This window comes from Bos grunniens, chromosome X (genome assembly GCF_055505025.1).
Source record: "Bos grunniens cultivar Pamir isolate PY7600 chromosome X, Bosgru_T2T1.0, whole genome shotgun sequence".
In the NCBI taxonomy this organism is placed as follows: Eukaryota; Metazoa; Chordata; class Mammalia; order Artiodactyla; family Bovidae; genus Bos; species Bos grunniens.
The window spans coordinates 1,562,551-1,572,219 of NC_141194.1; the positions used below are offsets into that span (position 1 = coordinate 1,562,551).

The 9,669-nt window shown below is 50.7% G+C and overlaps 1 protein-coding gene across 2 annotated transcripts in view; it reads right to left on the bottom strand.

Annotated features, from left to right (window-relative positions):
• Nucleotides 1–9,413, bottom strand: part of MXRA5 (matrix remodeling associated 5) — a 28,769-nt gene extending 19,356 nt beyond the window's left edge. Inside the window, exons 1-4 of one of the 2 annotated variants that reach the window (XM_086386168.1) lie at nucleotides 9,231–9,413; nucleotides 5,569–5,787; nucleotides 2,457–2,586; nucleotides 1,336–1,726 (exon numbers count right to left, since the gene is read on the bottom strand). In XM_086386168.1, the coding sequence (XP_086242294.1) occupies nucleotides 1,336–1,726; nucleotides 2,457–2,586; nucleotides 5,569–5,787; nucleotides 9,231–9,277 (787 nt within the window). In that variant the 5' untranslated portion in view covers nucleotides 9,278–9,413. Of the gene's footprint in view, nucleotides 1–1,335; nucleotides 1,727–2,456; nucleotides 2,587–5,568; nucleotides 5,788–7,911; nucleotides 8,354–9,230 lie in introns of those variants that run through there. The other variant, XM_086386169.1, reaches the window with a different exon arrangement.
• Between the last annotated feature and the right edge of the window lie 256 nt (nucleotides 9,414–9,669).

Consider the following 9,669-nt stretch of genomic DNA (forward strand, 5'->3'; position numbering starts at 1 on the left):
CGACCCGAAGAATGGACAGAGGATGAACCCTGTGTTTGCATTTTTATCACCTGGGTGCATCTCAGCCAAGATTCAAGACTTTATCTACCTGGTATCCGTGATGTCACCTAGCAGCTTGAATCCATTTAACCTCACGTGTGATAACTAACCAGGGTCTGGGAGGTTCTTGGCAGGGAGTACTTTTTAAAAAGATATTGTTAGGGACTTCCTGGTGGTCCAGTGGCTAAGACTCTGTGCTCCCAACACAGGGGGCCTGGGTTCCATCCCTGGTCAGGGAACTAGATCCCACATGCGGCAAGGAAAAGACATTTTTAAGTTGACAAAGAATCTCTCTTCATACATATGATGCAATTTTCCTTTTATGAAGGTCCAGGAGAACCTATGTAAGTCTCTGAAACCCATGAATGTATTTCCAGGTCCTAGAACCAACTGTGGGGCTTTCCTGGTGGCTCAGATAGTAAAGAATGTGCCTGCAATGCAGGAGACTGGGGTTCGATCTCTGAGTCAGGAAGATCCCCTGGAGGAGGAAATGGCAACCCACTCCAGTCTTCTTGCCTGGAGAATCCCATGGACAGAGGAGCCTGGCGGGCTACACTCCACAGGGTTGCAAAGAGTTAGACACAACTGAGTGGCTAACACTTAAGAACCAACTCTTGGCACGGGCCTTGTCACATCGACCTTTCATAACTACATTTTCTCTTGAAACAATTTTTCATTTCAGGCAGTATTTTCTTTTTTGGATTCACATTCTTACTCTTGGCTTCCTGGACACTCAATCTTCCAGAATTTTGTCCTTCTCTGGCCAACGCTGACACTTTCAGTGTTTCTCTGCCCAACTCATTATGGATGAACTATTCCTGGACTCGGTCTGAGACCCCTCCCTTCTTGCCCTGCCCTGTCATTGAGGGTCTCGCCCACGCAGGTGGTTTCAATTACCGTCTACTGGCCGCCGATGAGTTCTGTCTATGCTTCTCCATTCCAAACCCATCCTAGGAGAGGCACACCGACGCCCGACTTGACAAGCCCATCAAATGGTACAAATGCTCCTCAAACTCATGTCTACAGAATCAAACTATATTTTTCTCCCTGCTAAACGTCTTGCGGCTTTTCTGTATTTATCTGTGCCAAGTCACTTTAGTCGTGTCTGACTCTTTGCGACCCCATGGACTGTAGACCCACCAGGCTCCTCTGTCCATGGGGATTCTCCAGGCAAGAAGACTGGAGTGGGCTGCCCTTTCTTCCTCCAGGGGAATTTTCCTGACCCAGGGATGGAATGCAGGTCTCCCGCACTGCAGGTGGATTCTTGACCGTCTGAGCCGCCTGTGCGGTTCCTACCTTTGGTTTTGGCGTCCCACTGCAGAAACCAGGTCATGTCACAGTCACAGGCCCACGGATTGCCATGCAGGTAGAGGTTCTCTAGAAGCGGCATGTTCTGCAGCATGCCGGTGGGGAGAGTGCTGATGGCGTTCTCGGCCAGGTAGAGGTGTCTCACGGTGGAGAGCCTGAAGTAGTCCAGGAAGGCGAAGGTGGAGAAGGTGGCGGGGTGCAGCTGGCGAAGCAGGTTCCCCTCTAAGTGGAGGAGCCTCAGGGAGGTTAAGCCCCTGAACGCTTCCGGGTGGATGAACTCGATCTGGTTGTGGTCCATGTGCAGCCTCACCAGGTTCCACAGCCCCTGCAGGGTCTCGCCCGTGATGACGCGAAGCTTATTGTAGCTGAACTTGAAAACCTACAAAGACCGGAAGTGGAAAATGTTGCACCAGAAGTGGAAAATGTTGCACCGGAAGTGGAAAATGTTGCTCAGTCGTGGGATAGCCTTTTCCTTCTCCAGGGAACATTCCCAACCCAGGGATCGAACCCAGGTCTCCCACATTGCAGGCAGATTCTTTACCAGCTGAGCCACGAGGGAAGCCCAAGAACACTGGAATGGGGTAGCCTATCCCTTCTCCAGGGAACATTCCCAACCCAGGGATTGAACCGGGGTCTTCTGCATTGCAGGTGGATTCTTTACCAGCTGAGCCACAAGGGAAGCCCTGTTTATAATTTAAATAAAAGAAAACACCACAGACAGGAACAGAAAGCAGAACAAAGGTCTGGGAAGGAAAGACATGAAGCTCATTTTTCATGTTTAGAAAAAGTGGCCTTTTCATTCATTGTGAAGGAGGATTTTAAAGTTTTCCCTCTCCACGGCTGGTGGTAGAGGTTGCAATTAGTGCTGGTCATATATGCCCAGTTTGGTTGGTTTTAGTAGCTAAGTTGTGACCGACTCTATGACCCCATGGACTGCAGCCCACCAGGTTCCCCTGTCCATGGGATTCTCCAGGCAAGAACACTGGAGTGGGTTGCCATTTCTTCCCCCAGGGGATCTTCCCGACCCAGGGATCGAAACAGTGTCTCATGCATTGGCAGGCAGATTCTTTACCACTGAACCACCTGGGAAACCGCCACGCCTGGTTTACCTGGAGCGAAATGAGGTCTCTCAGAGCCCCGTCGGGGATGCTGGGGATGTCATTTCCATGGATCATGAGGAGCTCCAGCTTCGTCAGTCCAGCGAACGACGTTTCCGACAAAGCCTGTATGCTATTAAACCTAGAACAGAAAAAAATGGAAAGTCATTTCTGGAAAAAAAAAAAAAAAAATCTTTGGGGCTGTCCCAACAGGAAAGAACAACTCTTTCTTTCAAAACAGGAAAGAGCCACTCTTTTTCTTTCAATGCTGAATGAGAACCCTAAAAAAACATCTGTGTGGGAATGAAAATCAGGAGCGCTCTGCCAATAATCGGTCATTCCCCGAGGGTTTTCAACCCTTTGCAGAACTGCTGACAGGCAACTCAGACCCTGAGTTCTATCTGCAGTAGACACTGCTGTTTTCTCTTTTGCTTTTTTCCCAACAAAATTACGCACCATGCCAGCCTCGTTATCTCCTTTGAGGCTGGACTTCCCTGGTGGCTCAGATGGTAAAGAAGCCACATCCAGTGCAGGAGACCCAGGTTTGATCCCCAGGTGGGGAAGATCCCCTAGAGAAGGGAATGACAACGCAGTCTGGTATTGCTGCCTGGAGAATCCCATGGACAGAGGATCCTGGAGGGCTACAGTCCACGGGGTCACAACAGTTGGACATGAGTGAGCGACTAACACTATCCAGAAACAGTGCTGTGACATTATGAGTGATATTCTTCTACTACATGTACTTAATTTTTCTTTTTAATTTTCAGTTGGAGGATAATTGCTTTACAATGTTGTATTGGTTACTGCCATACATCAACATGAATCAGACAATAGAAACATGGTACGCTGAATCAAGTTACACCTTAAGCCAGATGGAAGTATTATGTGTTGGTGCCATGAAACTAGTCCTTGTCTTGTTTATTTCTCTTCCTTGGAAGGACTGATGCTCAAGCTGAAACTCCAATCCTTTGGCCACCTGAATCGAAGAGCTGACTCACTGGAAAAGACCCTGATGATAGGAAAGATTGAAGGCGGGAGGAGAAGGGGACGACAGAGCATGAGATGGTTGGATGGCATCACCGACTCAATGGACATGAGTTAGTGATGGACAGGGAGGCCTGGCGTGCTGCGGTTCATGGGGTTGTAAAGAGTCGGACATGACTGAACTGAATATTACATGAGACCATCTCAAGGTACTGTTGGCGGAAGTAGGAAAAAGAGTCATTTTGATATCTGTCTTTGCTTCCAATGGCAAAGTCTTTGCATGCTCGGTCGTTAAGTCGTTGTCACACTCTTTGCAACCCTATGGACTATAGCCCACCAGGCTCCTCTGCCCGTGGGACTCTTCAGGCAAGAATACTGGACTGGGTTGTCCTGCCCTCCTCCAGGGGATCTTCCCGACCCAGGGAATGAACCTGCGTCTCCTGCGTTTCCTGCACTGCAGGCAGATTCTTTACCGCTGAGCCACTGGGGAAGCCCAAGAGACAAGAGTGATCGCAGATCAACTCTGTTTTCCTTTCTACAAACTCGGAGCGCCCGTTCTACCCGATTCAAAGCAGCTTTAGTTCCTCTTCTGCATAAATCGGAAGACTGTGAAAAGGAAACTGGTTTTAAAATTGTCAAACGATTTGAAGATTATAAAAAGGAAACGGTTACTATTCTCTCTTCTGGCAAAGCCAACGTCTTTTCCCTGTGGAGTGATCATCATCGTGGTTAGATTTTTTTTTTTTTTCAGACAGTCAAGTTTGCCAAGCTTTTTTTTTTTTTTTTTGAGAGAGAGAGCTATTTCATGGTCCATTGCTATAGATTTTTGAAGTGTTTATCTCACTCTCTTACTGCCCATTCCTTCACTCTTTTACTGGAGCTTCTAATCGGTAAAGGCAAGAATTTTCGAGGCTCTGTACTCGAAGAGGACTTTGTCTTACTGGTCACTTTGTCTTACTAATATGTCTGTTCATCAAACCCTAAATAGTTTTGTTGTTTTATAGGTGGTAGGAAGTAGCTAGCATATTTTGCTGAAGAACTCCAAATGATTGTTTACTATTAGAATTGTGCAAATGATGGTTTCGTATGAAAATTTTATGAGTACCTGTAATTCACGGAAATGGACACTTAGGTATAGAAAGTACATATGGGTATAGAAGAAAATTGAAATGTAAAAGTTCTACCCGAAATGCTGCACTAAAATGTCTGTTTAGAGGACTTCCCTGGTGGTCCCAGGTGGTGCCAGTGGAAAAGAACCCACCTGCCAATGCAGGAGATGTAAGAGACGGGGCTTTGATCCCTGGCTTGGGAAGATCCTCTGGAGGAGGGCATGGCAACCCACTCCAGCATTCTTGCCTGGAGAATCCCCAGGGGCAGACGAGCTTGGTGGGCTACAGTCCATAGGGTTGCAGAGAGTCGGACAGGACTGAGCAACTAACACTTTCACTTTCTGATGGTCCAGTGGTTAATACTTCATGCTCCTCCCAATGCAGGGGGCCCAGGTTCAATCCCTGGTCTGGGAACTAGATCCCATATGCCTCAACTAAGAGTTGGCGTCACACAACTAAAGATTCCGTATGTTGAAACTGAGGCCTGATGCAGCCACATAAATAAATACATTAAAAAAAAAAACTGTTTAAAAGACATCAATATTTTAAATAGGCAAAACCTGAAAGAACTCTTATTTCATCAAAGTCACGATTGCGTCATACTGATAATTTACGGAGTCGAAGATGTCTCACTCATTCTATTTATCGTTTTGTAATAACTGCTGAAATCTATTTAAACGCTATTAGTATATTTATGCATGCATCATATATTTTGCATCTGCAGTGCATTAAAGAATTGTTAACAATGGAAATGTATCAAGGAGCCGAAGCTGTCTCTGATGGCTCATAATCAACCTTTGTGACAGAGACTCGTGCTGATGGATTAAGTCAGATACTAGCCCCAAAGGACCACATTTAGTAGAGTTATAAATGTCCTGTTGATTAGGCCCACATCATGCAAGACACAGTGACGCACACATGAATACACACTCACCGTCACATACGTGCTCACACACCCGTACACGAAAGATGAAACCCGCCCGCCCGCTCGCGAGGAGGCTGAGATGGCTCAGAAGGAATGTGGTACAAACCCCAGATTGATTCTTTCCACGTGTGGAGAGATCCCAGCGGGCACGGAAGCCAAGGAGCGGAACGTGCAGTGGACTTCGCTGGGGACGTAGCAGGCGCAGGGGTGGGGGCAGGCCAGTGCCACGTGGGGGCGTCCCCAGAGCAGAATCAGCACCATGGAGAGGGCCCGCCATCGCGCCCATGTCATCGGCATCTCGTCCGGATGGGCCATCCCGGCACACCTGTCGGGGAACCACACAAAGCCAGGTGTCAGACAGCCCTTCCGTACTGCCAGCTGGTTTTACCTGCACTGTGCCTCACGACGCTAAGCTTCCCAAGGCGTCACCATGGGGCGTCTGAATGACGCAAAGCATGTGCGTGGAGCAACACAAACTTTAAGATTTTTTATCAATTGTCGTTTGCCACTCAGTTTAATGCAACTGTAGAATACAGCCTTCACTCTTGACATTGATATTACAACTTGGAAATGTCGCTGTGTTTTAAGGGAGGATATGAATTTGACAGGCCCAGTGGAGTGGGTAGCTGTTCCCTTCTCCAGGGGGATCGTCCCAACTCAGGGATCCAACCCAGGTCTCCCGCATTGCAGGCAGGTTCTTTACCAGCTGAGTCACCAGGGAAGCCCAAGAAGGCTGGAGTGGGTAGGCTATCCCTTCTCCAGGGGATTTTCCTGATCCAGGAAGCCAACCAGGGTCTCCTGCATTGCAGGCGGATTCTTTATTAGCTGAGCTACCAGGGAAGCCCTATACTTACCGACAAATACACAAATGGGTGTATATATACAAACATATATTTGTATAAAAGTATGAAAGCTGAAAGGAAAGGGTTAGTCACTCAGTCATGTCCGATTCTTTGCAACCCCATGGACTGTAGCCTGCCAGGCTCCTCTGTCCATGGGATTCTCCAGCCAAGACTACTGGGACGGGTTCCCATTTCCTTCTCCAGGGAATCTTCCTGACTCAGGGATCAAACCCAGATCTCCTGCACTGCAGGCAGATTCTTTACTGTTTGAGCCACCAGGGAAGTCCTATATGCATAAGTATGCATTTGTAAAAATGTATATATATACACAAATATACAAATATATATATATGTAAATATGTATTTGTATAAATGTATTTATAAGGGCTTGCCAGGTGACTCAGTGGTAAAGAACCTGCCTGCCAATGAAGGAAAGTCAGGAGACACAGGGTTCAATCCCTGGATCAAGAAGATCCCCTGGAGGAGAAAATGGCAACCCACTCCAGTATTCTTGCCTGGAGAATTCCATGGACAGAGGAGCCTGGCGGGCTACAGTCCATGGGGTCACAAAAGAGCTGGACATGACTTACCAACTAAACAACAATGTATATATACCCCCAAGTATATACTTGTATGAATGTGTATATATATATATATTTGTGCTTATATATAGCGATGAGAAATTCCATGGACAGATGAGCCTGGTGGGCTATAGACCATGGTGTCGCAGAGAGTCAGACAGGACTGAGCGGCTAACACCCACATTACTTGAAACATGTTTCAAGTCATAAAAGTAACTGTTATCTATCCACCTCCGATGTTTATCTCAAGCCGTTACATACTGTATATAACTGAATAACAAGCTTCTCAGGAAATCCATTAGGACCAGAAGTATTTCCTTCTTTTAATGGCATTCCTTAAAGTTTTACTCATACCATCTTCAAGGGCTTATAGAGATGTTCACGAAAGCAGAATGTATTCCATTGTATGTGGGTTTGTCTCCTCTCCTTAATTTTTTTTTCCTCCCTTGGAAGAACCGAAATGTTGAGAGGGAAAAACATTATTCTTTACCAGGGAGCAAATTTGGAGAAATGTCTGAAAAATGTGCCATGAGAGAAAGAGGCAAGGAATAGCCTGATGAAGAATCTTGAGGCAAACAAAAAAACGTCAGTAAGACCAAAAAAAAAAAAAAAGGAGGGGGGGGGGAGAGGAAGTATAAAGGATAGGAAAGAAGGGAGATCAGAAGGGAAAATAGGGAAAGAGAAAAAAAGAGAAAAAAGGAAGGAAAAGATCAGATAAAATATTAGCTTGCATCAGCCGCTACCTCCTTTAGAAAGTCAGTGACTATTTCTTCATGCATCAGTCATGCCTTCATCAAATCACACTTTCGGCAACTCTTGCATGAAGTTTATGGATCAGTAAGTAACAACACAGGGAAGGTGGAGAAACACGGATAGAGAAATGCGCCGGTTCCCCACGGTTGCCAACCCCGACTTCTGATCATAAACACTCTATTTGCTCCCGCGCTGTAGGGACACCCCAGATGCATGCACAGCGTTTCCCGCCCTTTAGGGGCCCTGGGAACAGACGTTTTCTGAAGCCCTTACGCGTTTCGTTTTTCAGCTGCTCCTAAAGAGCTGACGGTGCAAGCAGCTTTGCAAACACTGAGCCCAGGCGCCTCCTCTCCGCCTTGGAACCGACCGGCTTCTGCAGAGCGTTTTTCGGTTCTCCAGGCCCCTCACCCGCGCGCTTGACCCTCCACACGGGCTCATGCCCCCCGCAGGCGGAGCTCGTCCCCGGCGCTCGGCTTTCTACCCAGGCCCCACCCCCACCCCCGCCAGAAGACCGCAGGGACGCGCCCCCCCTTTGAACCCCAATCCCGAGGCCTCGCGGGGAAGCCTCCCTGAGTCTGCACGATCTCCGGGCACGCCCGGCGAACCCCGGGAAGCTGGACTCGGGGCGCGAGGCAGTCGGCGGGCGTCCACCCGGCGGGGTAGAGTCTGGAGGGGCCGGACGCGCGGCCTTGCGCCCCTGGCCGGCTTCCAGCGCGCGCTCCGGGCGCGCCCGGGCAGGCTGCGCCGTGACTTCACGAACGAGCTTTCCCGGAGCGCGGCTCGGGTTACCCCGAGGGTCTCCGACGCCGGAGACTCGGACACCAAAGGGCGTCTCTCCCCCAAACGATTGACTTCCTCAGCTTGCGCGCGGATCAGAGACCCCACCCACCCACCCACCCAAACCCCCGTCCCCCGGCAGAGGAAGGGGGTTGCTTTGCGTCTCCCCACTTTGCAGGGCAAAAGGAGGAGGTGGGCGGGGGTTAGCGGTGGAGAGTCTTAGGGATCTGGAGAAATCGGGGAGACGGCCCCGCAACTGTGACTTGCCCCTCGCCACCAACGCAGGAGCGCAGCCGGTTACACTTGAGGGTCTTGTCGGGGGGTCCCCAGGAAACCAGGGATGGAGGAGAGAGAGGCCACTTTGGAAAGGGGACCTTAGACCTAGTCTGTGCATCTTCCGGGATGATTTCCGTCAGCTTCTGTGCTGGATGGTGCTGTGCTGTGCTTAGTCGCTCAGTCGTGTCCGACTCTTGGCGACCCCACGGAATTCTCCAGGCCAGATACTGGAGTGGGTTGCCATTTCCTTCTCCAGGAGGATCTTCCCCACCCAGGGATCGAACCCAGATCTCCCGCATGGCGGGCAGATTCTTTTACCAGCTGAGCCACCAGGAAAGCCCTTTCTGGATGGTAGCTGTACCCTTAAAAGAGCGCCAGGAAACATTTCCAGAAGTCTTCTTTGCCCTCGCCCCCTGCTCCCCCCAGTGCAATACCGGTCCCCTTTCCAACTCTCTCCACCCCTTGCAGACAGAGCCGGCACCCCCGCCCCCACCTCCCCAGCAACCGCCGGGGGCGCCCAGGCAGCCCTCAGTCCTCACCTGTTCGTCGGAAGCCGCGACCCACCGGAGCGGTGCGCCCAGAGCATTCACCGGGCCGGGGCGCGCGAGTCACCGCCGGGGGTCGGCCGGGGCCATGTCCTGCTGCCCGGGGGGCGAGGCGAGCGGCTCGGCTTCCCAGCGCGGCGCCCTTTTATTCCCGTCGCCGAGAGCCTTCCCCGAGAGCACGCCTCGGCCCAGCCCCACCCTGCCCCACCCCGGGGAGACGGGGCGCGGGGGACCCTGGCCGCGCCGCCGCCGCGCGCTCAGCCCTCCTCTCGGCTCCGCATGGCGCCGCGGCCCGGGTGGGCACGACTCGTCCACGCCGGTGGGGCGAACCGCTGGGGCCCCGCGCACACACGGCCGGCTGGAGGAAGCTGGAGGGGCTGGTGCGGGGGTCGGGCGGTGGGGAAGTATCCGGGCCCCCTCACCCCCGAGAGGA